General features: G+C 45.2%; 1 protein-coding gene across 3 annotated transcripts; it reads left to right on the top strand.

Annotated features, from left to right (window-relative positions):
• Positions 1-2,617: 2,617 nt before the first annotated feature.
• Positions 2,618-16,373, top strand: DHX8 (DEAH-box helicase 8). 3 transcript variants are annotated; one of them, XM_062508430.1, is made up of 23 exons: positions 2,619-2,809; positions 3,199-3,284; positions 3,885-3,957; positions 4,229-4,314; positions 4,921-5,030; positions 5,123-5,434; positions 5,722-5,866; positions 6,360-6,563; positions 6,860-6,947; positions 7,253-7,350; positions 7,849-7,996; positions 8,310-8,491; positions 8,899-9,093; positions 9,292-9,477; positions 9,961-10,171; positions 10,494-10,675; positions 11,379-11,519; positions 11,793-11,948; positions 12,780-12,917; positions 13,324-13,452; positions 14,293-14,489; positions 14,632-14,811; positions 15,290-16,373. In XM_062508430.1, exons 1-23 carry the CDS (start codon positions 2,698-2,700, stop codon positions 15,507-15,509), a joined length of 3,579 nt encoding a protein of 1,192 aa, XP_062364414.1. In that variant the 5' UTR covers positions 2,619-2,697; the 3' UTR covers positions 15,510-16,373. The 3 variants fall into 3 exon arrangements, with proteins under 3 accessions (XP_062364415.1, XP_062364414.1, XP_062364413.1); XM_062508429.1 differs by having other exon boundaries at positions 5,084-5,434; XM_062508431.1 differs by lacking the exons at positions 14,632-14,811; positions 15,290-16,373 and having other exon boundaries at positions 2,618-2,809; positions 13,948-14,436.
• The last annotated feature ends 907 nt before the right edge of the window (positions 16,374-17,280 follow it).

Raw genomic sequence — 17,280 nt, 5'->3', positions numbered from 1 at the left:
CAAACATTTTACTTGTTAATACCACATAAAAAATGCAAGAATGTATTGGAACCCAGACCTGAACTGGAGTACAAATTTTGGTAATGTTTAGGAATGGAAAGAATGCTTGAAGCAGGGATCACATAACTTTACTTTAGAGTTTGAAAAATGCATTAACTTAAGCACTTTCAAATGTACAGTCTTCTCTGATGGTTTTAGCTGGTCCTGTGTTTCTATAGCCACATCTGTAGAATTAATTTTTCTCAAAAGATTTTTAGATGCCCATATTTAATCTGGAAATCTAAGAATTCCCTTCTAAATATGCTGAGAGATTTGATTCTGAAGAATGACAGAAATGAGCACCAGACACTGCTATGCAGTGGGTTATCCATAGATAACTCCTCAGAGTTCAGTCCCTCAGCAGGTGACAGTGTTGGCTTCAGTCTTAGTTTCAAGTAGACATTTTTCCTTGCTGCAGTAAGAGACCATTGATTCTAAAATATTTTATATTACTTCTGCTTCAAACTAGTGTTCTGTTTTGTCACAGTATAGCTGAAGCAGTGTCAGTATTGTGGCTGACCAGTTAGCAGTAATTTTTTAAAAGACTTAGTACCCATAAAGATAAAATACCATTAAAATAGTTCAAGAAAACAAATGTATCATACCACTTTCGTTTTAAACCTATTTTTATAGATTGTGGAAGATATACTCTTAAATGTTTATTTTGAAATACACTCGAAGTATTTTGCAGTGTTTCCCATCTCTCTGTACACCAGTACAACTGTGTGCTGTGGACCAGTTAAAGATCCTTCTGTAACTTTCCACCTTAACTCGGGTGTGTTGTTTTGAGTATCTTTTGACTAATGCCAACTCTAGGACAAGGAGGAAAGGGCAGGGATGAAATGCTGAAGCTGATGACACTTTGAAGCACAGTGTCGTTAGTTGCTTGGGTCTGGCCCAGTAGGACCCATGTTTGTCGTCTGTATCTTTGTGCTTGGAATGCTGATGTGTTCCATAAAATACAAATCTTGAAACATTTGAGGAGGAACACTTCACTGTGGATTGAAATGGCAAGTGTGAGATGCTGTTCTCTTTCAATTACTTTTTACTAGAGTTTAGATGCTGTATGCTCAGGCTTAAGATAGATCTATTTCTGTTGGCTTTGTATATTTTGTTAATGGATGCATGATATAATTTATAATATATTCTATAGAGCAGATGTGACCTCTGTATCTTATTTCGGGTGAGCACGGGCGCCGGGGGTTGGGATATATGAGGTTCCTGGCCCCGCTCCTGCCGCGGGCTCTGGACAGCACGGGCGGTGGCACCGCAGCCCTTCTGTTCCCATGCCCTGGCCCTCGCTCGCCCCCTGCCAGGGGACACGGCCTCAGCTCCTTCGGGCAGGGGGTGAAGCGGGCCGGGGACAGAAGCGGGGCCCGCGCTGGGCCTGCTCCTACCGCAAGGCCCGGGGTGCGCTCCCCGCGCCCTTCTGCTCCGTACCCGGCCTGCTGCTCCCGAACGCAACACTCGGGATACCCCCAGCTCGCCGCCTGCGCTGGAGACGGAAGCGCCTTCCGCTCTGCCTGAGGAAAGCGTTTACACGGCCGCACCGCTTCGCCCAGGACTGCATCGATCAAAGCTCCGTGTCCCGGTCCCGTCCCCGGCGGGCCCCGCTCCGTGTCCCGGTCCCGTCCCCGGCGGGCCCCGCTCCGTGTCCCGGTCCCGTCCCCGGCGGGCCCCTCCCGGTGTCCCGGTCCCGTCCCCGGCGGGCCCCTCCCGGTGTCCCGGTCCCGTCCCCGGCGGGCCCCGCTCCGTGTCCCGGTCCCGTCCCCGGCGGGCCCCTCCCGGTGTCCCGGCAGGCCCCGCCCCGTGTCCCGGTCCCGTGCCCGGCAGGCCCTGCCCGGTGTCCCGGCAGGCCCCGTCCCGGTCCCGTGCCCGGCAGGCCCCTCCCGGTGTCCCGGCAGGCCCCGCTCCGTGTCCCGGTCCCGTCCCCGGCGGGCCCCGCCCCGTGTCCCGGTCCCGTGCCCGGCAGGCCCCTCCCGGTGTCCCGGCAGGCCCCGTCCCGGTCCCGTGCCCGGCAGGCCCCTCCCGGTGTCCCGGCAGGCCCCGCTCCGTGTCCCGGTCCCGTCCCCGGCAGGCCCCTCCCGGTGTCCCGGCAGGCCCCGCTCCGTGTCCCGGTCCCGTGCCCGGCGGGCCCCGCTCCGTGTCCCGGTCCCGTGCCCGGCAGGCCCCTCCCGGTGTCCCGGCAGGCCCCGCCCCGTGTCCCGGTCCCGTGCCCGGCAGGCCCCTCCCGGTGTCCCGGCAGGCCCCGCTCCGTGTCCCGGTCCCGTGCCCGGCAGGCCCCTCCCGGTGTCCCGGCAGGCCCCGCCCCGTGTCCCGGTCCCGTCCCCGGCGGGCCCCGCCCCGTGTCCCGGTCCCGTGCCCGGCAGGCCCCTCCCGGTGTCCCGGCAGGCCCCGTCCCGGTCCCGTGCCCGGCAGGCCCCTCCCGGTGTCCCGGCAGGCCCCGCTCCGTGTCCCGGTCCCGTGCCCGGCAGGCCCCTCCCGGTGTCCCGGCAGGCCCCGCTCCGTGTCCCGGTCCCGTGCCCGGCAGGCCCCTCCCGGTGTCCCGGCAGGCCCCGCTCCGTGTCCCGGTCCCGTGCCCGGCAGGCCCCTCCCGGTGTCCCGGCAGGCCCCGCTCTGCTCACGGCGCCGCTTCCGCCGGACGCGGCAGTGGCGGCCATGGCGGAGCAGGCGGCGGCCGAGGAGCTCGCCAAGCTCGAGTACCTGTCGCTGGTCTCCAAGGTCTGCACCGAGCTCGACAACCACCTGGGCATCAACGACAAGGACCTGGGTAAGCGGGGCGGGCGCGGCCTTCGGGCACCTCGGGGCCGCTCCCGGGCCACGGCGGCCGGTGAGCATCGCGTTCCCTCCTGACGCGGCTCCCGCAGGGCTCTAGTAGCCCTTTGTGTGGGGCGGGATGCGTTTTGTCAAGGTGCTTTTCGAATTTAGAGGACAAAACCCATTATTTTTCTTCAAAAAAAAAAAAAAAAACAAAAACTTGTGAGCCTGAGGAAACGCCTCGGTCTGGGCTGCCAGGGAGGGAGCTGAGGGGAAGCTCCCCAGGGCCCGCAGGGGCCTGGCTGGTCCCCGCACCGCCAGAGCAGCTTCTGTCCCCACCTGCGCTCCTTACGCTGCTTTTTACTTAATTGTTTCCTTTTACTTCATGCTTTCTCCTCACAGCCGAGTTTGTGATAAGTCTTGCCGAGAAGAATACCACGTTCGACACGTTTAAAGCAATTCTGCTGAAGAATGGTGCCGAGTTCACTGTAAGTGACACCCGAACGTTATTTATGTTATTCTTGTGTTTTATTTTATAGAGCTTTCTGTTTTAAAGAGAGAGTTGTGAGGAGTTATTGTTGTTTTTTTTTCAATTGGAAAAAAACTACATACGAATTAGCTTCTAATATTCATGCCTCCCCCTGCCTTCCCCTCCCTCATAGTTTTTAAAACTTTTGTAGTCTTTGAAAAGAATCTTCCTGAGGACTCAAACTGATTATTGTTATGTTGAGCATATAAAATATGGAAGAAACAACTTTTCATAAGAGCAGACGTTGTCACAAGTCTTCTCGTGGTGCTTATACACTGTGTTTATTGATTCCTTAGGAATAACTGTCGTTGGATTAAATAGGCTATTAAAATGATTAACAGAAACATCACTTAGATGAAACAATCGTAATTATTTTTGGGTTCAACTTACGCCTTTTTAGGATGCACGCAACATCTAGTGATAGCTTCTAAAAATCAACCTGCACCTTCAGAATTGAGGGCTGTTTGTCCTGCAAATAAACCCTCGCTTGTGCATTCTAATAATGAAAGTGTTGTGGTTCTTTCTTGAACTATTTTATCGATTCTTTTTTTTTCTTCAGGATTCCCTCATTAGCAACTTGTTACGTCTCATACAGACAATGCGGCCTCCACCAAAACCATCCACGAGCAAAGGTGCGTGCAGCCAGTGCTCAGTGTTTGGTGACACTAGTAATTCACTAATATTCACTAATAATCAGATTTTTGTTTGAAGGAAGGTAATTCAAGTATTCCTTGATTTGAATTTCTGTAAAAGCTGTATCAACCTTTGCATTCAGATGAAAATTAAACTTTATCTTCAGTTGTAGAAAAATCAAGAGTGAATTGTTGTAGCAGTTTTAATTTATTTTTAATTTTGTGTTTCATTGTGCCTTTTTTTTTTTTCCTTTTCTAATCTCAAAATCAGAGGCAGTTGTCAAACCCAAATCAGAGAAAGAAAAGTTGAGGGAATTGTTTCCAGCCCTTTGCAGGCCAGACAATCCCAACATCAGGGTAAGGTGATAATTTCACATTTCTTCTGTGACTATGTGAAAACTTTCAATATTTTTAAACATTTTTTCCCCACTTAGTTTCAACCTTTTTCTCTGTCTAATGCAGGTATAAATGTGAACTTTGAGAAATTAAATGTGGAAAAGGTAGAAGGCTGGTCTTACTGCACGTTGTTGCAAAGAATAGCTGTTAGCAATTGCCATGTTGGTACTATTCTGCAGAATATGTGGAAGATGAGACTCTTGTGATGTGAAATTTGTAGCCTAGCCTTCCCTAGATAATGTTGAGTGTAACGATGTGTTACAAACTAATTAAAAATATTGCATGTTCAGATGCTATGAGGGACTTGCATTTTTGTATTTCTGTAATAATCTGGAGCATTGAGATGGAACTTTCTGTTGTAAAAAAGCAAACCATCTCTAATATTGTGCCCAAACAGGGAGAATACTTTATCACTTTTTTTTCCTTATCACATATTGAGTCTGATCTTCTTTTATCTTGCATTCTTTCTAAGTAAATGCACGTATGATGATAATTCTGTAGATTCTTTGTGACAGGCTTTTTATTAGCCCTTTTGCAGAGAGGGGCAACAGTTTTCTGTTCTTGTAGAATATGCTGGATGAAGATGATGTGAAAGTGGCAGCTGATGCCCTGAAAGAACTCGAAGCTCTGATGCCTGGTGCAGACAGGCAGGGCAAGCAAAGGAGCAGCGACCATCGGTAGGTGCCTTGTGTACCTGGGGGGAAGCTCCTGGCTGCTGTCATTGCCTGAGGTGGAAATCCACTGCAAAGATGAAACGTTTGTTTGTCAGGGTGAAGAAAAGGAAGAGGAGCCGAAGCCGTAGCAGGGACAGGAAGCGAAGGCACAGATCTCGCTCCAGGTCTCGTTCCAGGACTTGGGATAGGAACAGGGGAAAATCCAGATACAGGTCAAGGAGCAGGAGTTGGAGTCCCAGTAAGGACCGCAGGGATCGGGAAAAGTACCTTGAAAAGAGCCATGAGAGGTGGAGAGACAAGCACATAGACCGTCCACCAGCTGAGGAGCCTTCCATCGGGGACATCTACAACGGCAAAGTCACCAGCATAATGCAGTTTGGATGCTTTGTGCAGCTGGAAGGACTAAGGTACTCTTTGGTGTTCACAGTAGATCTGGTGCTGTTTCAGCTGAATTCTCTTTTCTGCTGGTACTTAAAGGGGTAATGAGGGTACCAGCAGGTGTTCTAGACTTCGAAGGACTGTTTCAGAAAAATAAATTCGACAGTAGAGAATTATAAAATACTCATTACTAAAAACAGTTTGTTCACGTACACAATCTATTGACAGCAAAATATTTTAATATAGATTCTGAGTGATCTCAAGAGCTGTCAGAGTAATAATGTGCCCCTCTCATGCCCCTGTGTTTCACTCCCAGGAAGCGTTGGGAAGGCTTGGTCCACATCTCAGAGCTGCGAAGAGAAGGACGGGTTGCCAATGTTGCTGATGTTGTGAGCAAAGGACAAAGAGTGAAAGTCAAAGTGCTGTCTTTTACTGGATCCAAAACCAGCCTGAGCATGAAGGTACAGAGGTGCTAAAGTTCTCAAAATTATGCCTATTTCTGCTATTTTTCACTCTTTTTGATGGAAACTGATACAAAATCATTCAGTTGGGAGTTAGCAACTGAGTTCTGTATTTAGGTTATTATTTTTATATTGTTAAAAACATTGTTTTTAACTTGTTTTCTCTAGGTTCTTAGTTTTGATGTAGTGTTCCTAACAATTTCCTGGCTTGACATGATATTGAAGAGGCAAGGCAAACCTCAAGCTGTTGCTGTTTGTCTTCCTTTTTAAGTAGGAGAGAAACTTTTAATTTTAAACTAAATCTCTACTCTTGCCAAGACAGAGTAGAGTGTTCCTCCTGAAGATGTTCTTACCGGGCAGTACCAGCTGAAAAAAAACAAAAAGCCTACAGAACAGCATTTTCTGTAGATGGGCTGTTACTGGCAGTAGAAAGCACCAGATTTAATGGATGAGAAGTGTAGAGCTGATTGATTAATGAATCCATCTAATACAGGATGTTGATCAAGACACTGGGGAAGACTTGAACCCAAACCGTAGAAGGAACCTGGTTGGAGAAACCAATGAAGAAACCTCCATGAGGAACCCAGACAGACCCAGTCACTTGTCCCTGGTGAATGCCCCTGAGGTGGAGGATGACAGCCTGGAAAGGAAGCGCCTCACCCGGATTTCAGACCCGGAGAAGTGGGAAATAAAACAGGTGTGTGCTGTGTTCAGGGAAATAGGATGTCAGGAAATGAAGTTGCCAGGGAGTTTAATGAACTAGAATACAACTCCTGGATTAATTGATTGTGTAACTTACTCCTTCACTCTGAATTGCTGTCTTCTGATTTGGGACTGTTTGGTCAGAGGCTGGATGAGCTGGGGAGAGGTGTGCCAGGATACAGGACCATTCCTTTGTTCCTGTTTTACAGGAATGGGGTTAGAACTGAGTCATGGGCATGAGTTGGGTTCGTTCATGGGGACATACTCATGTTGTATTCATTCTATTCCCAGATGATTGCAGCTAATGTGCTTTCCAAGGAAGAGTTTCCTGACTTTGATGAGGAGACTGGGATTCTTCCTAAAGTTGATGATGAAGAAGGTAGTATTTCCCAATAGTCTTACTGTAAATTCCTTGTCTTTCTGGATATATTTTGATTCAAAAAGGTACTGATGATAAAAGTAACTATAAATCATCTCACAATTTGCTGTCATCTTGTACATTTGGAACTAGGGTTCCTCTGGCTTTATTATTAGTGGCATTTAGATGTGCCCTGTCTGTACATTTTTACTTGCAGTGTTTTCACTTTTAAAGCTCATAATCAAGTGTGCACATGAAGCATTATTTGAAGAAGCACTTTTATATACTGAAAGATGTTTAACTTTTCTGTCACTTGTGAATTTCAGATGAGGATCTTGAGATTGAGCTAGTTGAGGAGGAGCCACCATTTCTTCGAGGTCACACTAAACAGAGCATGGATATGAGTCCCATTAAAATAGTAAAGGTAAGAGATTTCCAGGGCTAGAACCAATGTACTCGATTAAATGAAATAAATATTTAGGAATTTAACAACCAGTTTCTCAACTGCACATTACTGAGAGCCCTGAAAAACATAACCACTGAACTGAAGCTCCTTCCAAATTAAGCTGGATTCTAACTTAACTGGTGATGTGAAGTGGAATAATGGAACTGAAATGCCGTTTTACATGGTGTGTTAGAACAAAATTTCTCTGTTCTCCTTTTTTTTATCTCTTGAAAGTAGAAGGTTGTAAAGAAATACTTTTCATTGGTTCTGCCCATAATCCTTCTGACTGGGCAGTATAAGGATGCTCCAGATTAGTTATGACTGTGAAAGTTCATGAGGCTAGCCTGATGGAAATCTAAGAAACTTTAACATTTTAAAAGCATTTTTCAAAGATGCTTCTAAAAGACAGTGACAAGAGGAAGATAATTTAAGGTGAAGGAATGGTAGTGCTTGAAGTTTTTTCTTCTTGCTCTCCAGAATCCAGATGGTTCCTTGTCCCAGGCTGCAATGATGCAAAGTGCTTTAGCCAAAGAAAGGAGAGAGCTTAAACAAGCCCAGAGAGAAGCAGAGATGGATTCCATCCCCATGGGCCTCAACACACACTGGGTGGATCCTCTCCCTGATGGTATGTCTGAGCACAGGTGAACTGTGCCTCTTGTGTGCCACTTGAGCAGCCCAGGAGAAATGTCTTGATACTGTTTGTCTGCCACACTTTAAATTGAGTCAAAGAGGAAATGCTTTTCCACTTAAATGGAAATAGGAACGTCAAAGGAAGTGTACATGTATATCCTGTAATATTGAGGGCATACATGTAGGACTTTCAAAAAACATTTAAACACACAGAATAAAAGGCCTGGATGATGGAGCAGTTGGAGCAGGATCATCAAGGTCTGTGCTGTGTGAACCTGGATGTAATGGTGAAATTGTTTATTTTCTAGTGGATGGAAGACAAATAGCTGCAAACATGCGAGGTATTGGGATGATGCCAAATGATATCCCAGAGTGGAAGAAACATGCATTTGGTGGCAACAAAGCTTCTTATGGTAAGAAGACACAGCTTTCCATCATTGAACAGAGAGAGAGTCTCCCAATCTTCAGACTGAAGGAGCAGCTTATAAAAGTAAGACTCATGAAAAGGCATTCTGGTTTGAGCAAGCAATCATTTATATGGTCTTTGGTTTAGTTTTTTGACAGGTGAATAGCCAGCTGATATTTTAAGTACAGAACTTTAGTTCATGTTATGTATATTAAGGTTATGTATATATATGTGCTTTAATGAAGTTTCAGATATTTATTGATGTAAGTCAAAGTTGATACTAAGATGATGTAAGCAAGGGATAAGTCAGCTGAGCAGTTAAACAGGTTGCTGATTTGATCAGTAGAACTACTTACATGATTTTTGGTCTGGGTCAGTTGAAGCAAAAGCAAGAGCTGCTCGCTCTAGTCCCAGATACCCCGTGGTGATTTTGTTTGGTTTGTTTAGATTTTTTTAAAATTGACTAGTGTATGTTTTCTGACCTTTTCTAGGCTGTGCATGACAACCAGATTCTGATTGTTATTGGAGAGACAGGATCTGGGAAAACAACCCAGATTACCCAGTACCTGGCTGAGGCAGGATATACCTCAAGAGGAAAGATTGGATGTACTCAGCCTCGCAGAGTGGCTGCAATGTCTGTTGCAAAGAGGGTGTCAGAGGAATTTGGTTGCTGCTTGGGACAAGAGGTGAATTTCCATGTTGAAGAACATTCCAAAATAAGCATGAGGAAAAGTAGGAAAAATCAGTACTGGTGCTGTTTTTCTTGTGTGTCCATGTGTCTATTCCCTTGTAGGCTGTAAAGTGAGTTGGTGGGATATTCAAACTGGGAGTTAATGAGACTGATAATTGTGTAACTTCTGTTTCTGTGCACCTCTTCCTTCCAGGTTGGCTACACCATTCGGTTTGAAGACTGCACCAGCCCTGAGACTGTCATCAAATACATGACAGATGGGATGTTACTGAGAGAGTGCCTGATAGACCCAGATCTGACCCAGTATGCCATTATCATGCTGGATGAGGCCCATGAGAGGACCATACACACAGATGTGCTCTTTGGGCTCCTGAAGAAGGTAATGTAGCACTGGATTTTTACTGCCTTCAATGTCCTCTCTGTGGATTAGGAGGGCACAGGCAAAGGGGAAGTCACACAAGTCAAATTCATACGTGTGCTTCAAGAGCAAATGCTCTTAGGGGTTTATGGTCTGAATCTTGGTGAAATCAGCCTCTGTGTGAAGGCAGAGCAAGCAAAATGCAGCAGAAACAATGAGAATTTGCCATCCTGAATGTTCACAATGGTGGATGAACAGGGGAGTATTCTTGCTTTGCTTATCCTTCTCTGCCAAAAGCTTTCTTGTGATAATGTTGCTAAGGGAAGCTTCAAATGGGACCTCAGTGGTCAATTTTCTGAAATTCTGGGTACTGGGATGAATTTCCCCTCTACTCAGATGTTTAGCACTTTGTATTACTGGTTGTATTTGTCTGGCTTCAGTCAAGTGCCATATTTTCATAGTTCCAAAGGCAGTGAATGACTTGAGAACTTTGTCCTCCTGCAGACAGTGCAGAAACGGCAGGACATGAAGTTGATAGTGACATCAGCAACGCTGGATGCTGTGAAATTCTCTCAGTATTTCTATGAAGCACCAATCTTCACAATTCCTGGCAGAACATACCCAGTAGAAATTCTGTACACAAAAGAGCCAGAGACAGATTATTTGGATGCCAGTCTGATTACAGTAATGCAGATCCATTTAACAGAGCCACCAGGTGAGTAGAGAATGGTCTTGGATTATTGGTGATTTAAGGACCTCTGAGCAAGGTCTTTCTGTAAATCATGAATCATGTTAGTAACATGAGCAAAACGCCGTCTTGACTATTCTTTCTTGTTTGCAAATGCAGTAACTAAAGTGCTGAAAAAGTTGGGTGGAAGACTGAAGTGTGTTGCCTTTGGCTAAGAGTTGCTGCTCAGGGACTAGCAAAAGTTGGGGATCCTCATAAATGGAAAACATGAGGAATGAAAATATGGTAATGCAGGAGTTGTACTAAACATAATTGATTCTGTGAATGTTTTAATTTATTTCCTGTGTAGGTGATATTTTGGTCTTTCTGACTGGCCAGGAAGAGATTGATACTGCCTGTGAAATACTCTATGAGAGGATGAAATCTCTAGGACCTGATGTTCCAGAGTTAATTATCCTACCAGTATATTCAGCTTTGCCCAGTGAAATGCAGACCAGAATCTTTGACCCAGCCCCACCAGGGAGCAGAAAGGTAATTTAATCTATGTGTCCTTTCATCTTCTGCTGATACACTTTAATACTGGGGTGTATTACACTGCTAAAAGGAGATAGGTTTTGGAGAAAACATTATTTACAGCTTAGAGCATATTTTTTGGTTGTATACATATCAGGTTATCTAACTCTTTGAACACATGTCTGAAACATCTGGTGTAGCAAACCTCTGTGTGGAATGTTCTTGGTATTATTTAATGCTGTCTTTAAAGGATATTAACTTCAGTTAGTCTGAAAATCTAAAATCTAAATGCAGTTCCTGTAGGATGGAGGTAAATTTCCTACCAAGCAGCTCTGGTGAATATCTAGGGATACATTCTCAGGAAGATTTTTCTCTAAATACAGGCTGTCTAAATACCTGTCTCAGTGACAGGTAAAAAAATCTCTCTGAAGTCGGTGCAGTCTACTTACAAGCACTCTATTGCTTTTAATTGTGGATTTTATCACACTCTTTTCCCTATTTGCCCAAACTTTAAACAAAGGTAGATACTCTAAAACCTGTCCATTTTGGTAGATAACATCTCCTTCTGTTCCCTGTGAACACATTTCTCCTTTCAACATTAGGTGACAGTGGTTTCATTTGTAACAAACTGCTCATATTATACCAATGGATGAAGTTGTGTGGTGGGGTTGTCTTGGCAGTCTGACACAGAACTGGTGCTGACTCAAACTGTGATTTATAGGTTGTTATTGCCACCAACATTGCAGAGACATCTTTGACTATTGATGGAATATATTATGTGGTTGATCCTGGCTTTGTGAAGCAGAAAGTTTATAACTCCAAGACTGGAATTGACCAGCTGGTGGTGACACCGATTTCCCAGGTAGATATTCTGTGTTTGGCTCTCCCCATGGGTGTTGTGTATCTTGCCAGTGTGGCATCCAAGCATGTGAGCAGAATGAGGCAATGATAAAACCCCATTTTTGATAGCTCCATGAGGCTCCTTGAGGCTGTGCCTACAGAATATGTACTTCTTTGTGTTGTATTAAAAGCCTTTCTATCAATACAAGTAAAATTGGGAATAACTATTTTATTTTACTTGTCCTTACCTGTTCCAGTTTGTTCCTGTTCACTGAGTTGCCCTTGTTATTTTTAGGCTCAAGCCAAGCAGCGTGCAGGAAGGGCTGGGAGAACAGGCCCAGGAAAATGCTACAGGTTATACACAGAACGTGCATATAGAGATGAGATGCTAACCACCAATGTGCCTGAAATCCAGAGAACAAATTTGGCCAGTACAGTGCTCTCCCTGAAGGTAGGTATTTCACCAGCTTGTAGCAAGCCAGCATGGTAAGTGTTTCAATAAATGAGTCTCTGCCTTTGAGTCTTGGGAAGTAGTGCTGTAATTTCAGATTCTCCTGGTGAACAGAGGTATTTTGAAAAGGAAACTTCAACAAAAGCAATTGTCAGGCACTGGGCTTGCTCCTCTTTTTCTATTGAGGATTAGTCTGTTGGGTATCCAGTTAAATTGTGACTTTCAGCTGCTCAGAACAGTTGCAGGAGGTCAGAGAAACAGAAATCTCGAGAGCAGTGACATTTTCTGTGTAGAGTACATTTATATTGTTACATATTTATAGTGTTATTTATATCGTTAACAGGTGAGACACGTTGTTTTAAAGTGGGTTTAGAGCTGCAAACTCGGGCATGTCTTAAGTGTGTAGTATCCCTCTGGAAGTCAGTGAACTGTCACAGTTGGAAAAGCTGCTGCCCTTCCCCTTTCTGGGAACATACTTAACATCCTGTGGAGCTGTCAGGCCGCACTGCTTTACAAGACAGCAGTCCCAAAAGCAGTATTTAGCTTAAGTTTCTCCTCAGCTGAATCATCTTGCTTGAGGGATGTGTGGAGCAGTACCAAAGGAACAGACCAGAAAGCTGAGTAGTGCAGGAATGCCATGGGCCAGTGCTCATTATTTCAAGTGTAGGAAGGCAGCTGTGTATTTGTGGCTGCACCTACAGTCAGGATAAGGAACATGAGGCTGGGATTGCCTAAAGGTTTGTAGTGCCTCACTGTTTGGGGTTCTGTCTCTGGCTGGAGTTTATCTGCCTTCTGAATGTTTCAACTTGGCTTTTCTCCAATCCCTCCCAGGCTATGGGCATCAATGATCTGCTGTCCTTTGACTTTATGGATGCTCCCCCCATGGAAACTCTCATAACTGCCATGGAGCAGCTCTACACCCTGGGAGCTCTGGATGATGAGGGGCTGCTCACTCGACTTGGGCGCAGGGTAAGCAAAATAAAGTTCCTCTTACCACTGCCTGGGCTGCCAGTGAGGGGATGACATGAGAGCAGTCATGGCAGGCCTTGCTTAGCATTGTTGGTTTCCTTTTGCTGTCGTTCTCATGTGGTTTTTTGGTAGTTTTTCATTTACCATAGTTGCATACCTTCTGCTTTTTTTGGAGCAGCTAGTGTTTCTCCTTATTCATAAGTTTACATTTATTAATGTCTGAAACTTCCTGTAAGAATCGGGATATTCTTGTGATAGTGAATGCAGACAAATAATTTGTTTCATGTTGAGTAAAGTTATTATGGGTCAAGCACACCTCTTTGCAATGTAAATATACGAGAGAGGGCATTGCTTTCTTTTGCACTCGAGACTTCTCAATGAATGCCTTGAAACATGTTTCTTGCAGATGGCAGAATTCCCCTTGGAGCCTATGCTGTGTAAGATGTTGATCATGTCTGTGCATCTGGGATGCAGTGAGGAGATGCTGACGATCGTGTCCATGCTGTCTGTGCAGAATGTGTTCTACAGGCCAAAGGTGAGGAACCGAGCCAAGAGGAGACAGTGGTACAGTCTGGGTGGGTTTGGTGTGAATGCCTCAAGGGTTAAGAGTGAACATACTTCACAAAAGAAACATGTAATTTGGTCAGAGCATTTGCTTGTGCATTACCTCTCTGATTTTCCTTTTCATTTAAGGGCCTGTAGCTGTGCTGTTGGTAGTTTCTTTGCAGATGGGAAGGTAGAAGTGAACAGTCTGAAATTTGCTCTTGCATTTCCCAACAAACACATACAGCCTAAAAACCAAGTCAGTCCCAGCTCTGGAGTTCAGATTGCCTTTGTATTTTCGATACACAGAAAGTATTTCTTCATGACACCTTTATCCTGTGCTGCTTTCTTTTAAGTCAGTAAGCAGCAGGTTCTGCTGTGGTGGGATCAGGTTTGTCTTGGATCCATTACTTGTTCTGCAGTGTAGTCTGTTAACTTCAGTTTTGATCTATGTAACTGCACTATTTGATTAATGTTTTCTGTGCAGATGGCTGAGGTGGGGAGAGGTGTGTGGACCACCAGGCTCAAACCTACTGCTGCAGCACATTTCTTGATGAATAACTGAAGAAATTTCTAGAGCAGTAAGAAAATCAGTTAGTGCAGTGTGTGCATATGCTTCCTGCAGTATAAATGAGCCATTTACTTGTATGTGTTCTTTCAAAAATAGGGACTGCAATTGAAACAACATTCTGGGTTGTCTTAATCTTGTATCATCTGTTCCATGATAGGTTTAAAACACCATGATATGAATGACAAGGAGCCTCTGTCTTTCATGTTGTCCAGGGATTTTCTCTATGATGTGCATACCTGATTGATGTGTTTTATGTGTTAGGACAAACAAGCACTTGCTGATCAAAAGAAAGCCAAGTTCCATCAAACAGAAGGTGACCATCTCACCCTGCTGGCTGTGTACAATTCCTGGAAGAATAATAAGTTTTCAAATCCCTGGTGCTATGAGAATTTTATCCAGGCCCGATCCTTACGGCGGGCACAGGACATTCGCAAGCAGATGTTGGGGATCATGGACAGGTGAGCAGGTCAAGGAGGACAAGTACTGACACCGTGTTTTATTGTTCCTACATTGCAGTAGCTAAAGAAGATTTGCTAAACTGATCTTGGTAGCTGCATCCAAATCCAGAGAGCTGTAATCTTTTTAACTCTTGTGTGGCAGGCATAAGCTGGATGTGGTGTCCTGTGGGAAGGCAACAGTCCGTGTCCAGAAGGCCATTTGCAGTGGCTTCTTCCGAAATGCAGCCAAGAAGGATCCCCAGGAAGGGTATCGGACGCTCATTGACCAGCAGGTTGTCTATATCCACCCATCCAGTGCTCTCTTCAACAGGCAGCCTGAATGGTAAGGAAGGCAGTAGCATAGAATTTCCTGTTTCTCTTCAGATTTTCTAACAGAGAAAGTCGTGGTGTGTGTTGTTTGTGGAGTACAGATCTGAGCAGAGGCTGCTGATTCCTTAGCAGTGAGCAGACTGAGAAAAGTTTCAGGTCTACTTTTGTCTCTTTCTGCTGCAAAACTTAGTGCCTGTGCAGAGATGGGACTGACTTTTGGAGCCAAGGCCAGGCCTGAAGTTGTAGTTGTGTGTTTCTTTATTGTGGAATTGAGTTTAAAACACCGAGTGTAGAGGGAGAGAGAGCATTGTTTAAAATGGGTTGAAGGAATTCTGTGCTGAAGAGTAGTTGTGAAGTAGGAGGGGGTATATAGGGATTGCTCTTCTGGAGCCTGCACTGGAGCTTAAAAGAAGCAAGCTTGGCTACTCCCGCCCTTGTCTTGTTGCTTGTTTAAAAGAGCCGATTTCCAGAATTGCTGTCCCTTTTCACAGGGTGGTGTATCATGAGCTGGTGCTGACCACCAAGGAGTACATGCGGGAGGTGACAACCATCGATCCTCGCTGGCTGGTGGAGTTTGCCCCAGCTTTCTTCAAGGTCTCTGACCCAACCAAGCTGAGCAAGCAGAAGAAGCAGCAGCGGCTGGAGCCGCTGTACAACCGCTACGAGGAGCCCAACGCCTGGAGGATCTCGCGGGCGTTCCGGCGGCGATGAGCTCCGCTCCCTCCTGGACTCCGCCTGCTTTCAGATTTGTGGGACCGGGCCTTTGGCACTCCTGCCGCTGTCCTGGGGGACAGGCGTCCCCATGAAGCTCACCTGTGCCATGCACAGCCAGTCAGCCTCGGCAGAACGGGAGCTCAAGGGGCACCCCAGATGTGCTGCAGCTGCACAGGCCAGTGCAGCCTCTCAGAAGTGGGTCTTGGAGCACTTCAGTGATTCCCCCTTTAAGAAACGAAATCTAAGACTCAGAAGGCTGAGTACTGATCTGAACAACAGCAAAAAATGGTGATTTAAAACTGGTTGTTCACCAGCCCGACAGGGTTCTGAGTGACCAGGCAGATTGAAGCTGCAATAGTTTGTCTTTACCCTGCTAAAAGAGGTTTATTTCTACCTAATGTTCTTGGTCTGTGACCGCTTTTTGGGAGCAGCCTGTTCTCTATTTTACCAAGTTTATGCATTTTCCCATTCAGTGTAACTATTTGTCTTTTATTTAAGCCATCTGTGGTGAGATATTTAGTATCTCTTGCTTTGGGATAAGGCAGGAAAAATCTTGAAACCCAGCTAGAATATATTTGGACAATGGCACAGGTCAGACTGCGAGCCTTACCCTTCATCCCCATGTCCCGAAGGGTTTATCAGCCAGGAATTATCACATCCCCTCCACTACAGCACAGTTCCATCTGGAAATGTCAGGGGTTACAAGTGTTTGGACCTTTTATACAATGTGCCACATGCTTTATTTTCACTTAGAATGGTTGGTGACATCACAGCTGTTGGGTTTTTGTAATAGAATGAGCTCTTACAGCTAAAATGTAAAAATTATGTAAAGTTTTGTGTTTTACAAAGAAGTTGACTGCCCAGTGTGTGTTGTCATGCCCAAACTATCTGTAAAATACTTTTTTTGTTGCTAACAGATGAAATTTATTTAACTCCATAGCTGCAGAAACATTTTTTTTACAAAGCTGGGACATTTGCTAAAATTATTGTTGAAATGAAGAAAATTAGGTTGACTGGTTGTTTTACACAGTGAATTGGAAAAATGTTTCACACTGAAAAGTAGCTATATTGGAAATACCCATCTGTACAAAGGTGAGCAGGGATGTTGTTAAATGTCCTGAGCTTTCCCTCGTGTTATATCATCATAAAATTAAAAGAAATTACAAAGTTTCTAAGTTTGGACTCAAAGAGTCAAAGCAAAAAGGACAGGAATGAAAGTGCATTCAAAACATTCTTAAAGCTGATTTAGGGAAATGGAAACAGATACCATAAAGCCAAAGTTCAGCAAGAATTGTGCTGCCACAAACTCTTTCAGGTTATACATTCCCCTGAGGCACCTTCTTTTCTCATGCTTTTCTCTGTCACCTGATATTTTCCATAGTTCCATAGGGGCCAGGAGAATGGTTATTAACATCCTGAGCAGAGCTGGGATGCACAGTGATGTGTTTGTGCAGCTGCTCTTTCTGAAGAAGGCAGGCACAGCAAAGCCTTCAGGAGTTTCCAGCTCCACCAGAAATCGTGGCTCTGTGTGAGGCCGTGTCTGAAATCCTGCATCCAGTTTAGCCCCTTCACTACAAAAAGGATGTTGAGGTGCTGAAGGTGGCCAGAGAGGGCCAGTGGAGCTGGGGAGGGGATGCAGTTGTTAGGGGGTTGCTTCTACCTGAATTAAGATGCAAACAAGACCACATGCTGAAGTCAGTAGTACAGATTTTATTTAACTGCAAATATGACAGAGATAAATGGTGTTGACCTCCTTTCAGAGAGACAA

This window comes from Cinclus cinclus, chromosome 24, assembly GCF_963662255.1.
Source record: "Cinclus cinclus chromosome 24, bCinCin1.1, whole genome shotgun sequence".
Classification (NCBI taxonomy): Eukaryota; Metazoa; Chordata; class Aves; order Passeriformes; family Cinclidae; genus Cinclus; species Cinclus cinclus.
Note: the sequence above shows the minus strand (reverse complement) of the source record. Positions and strands in the feature narration are given on the sequence as shown.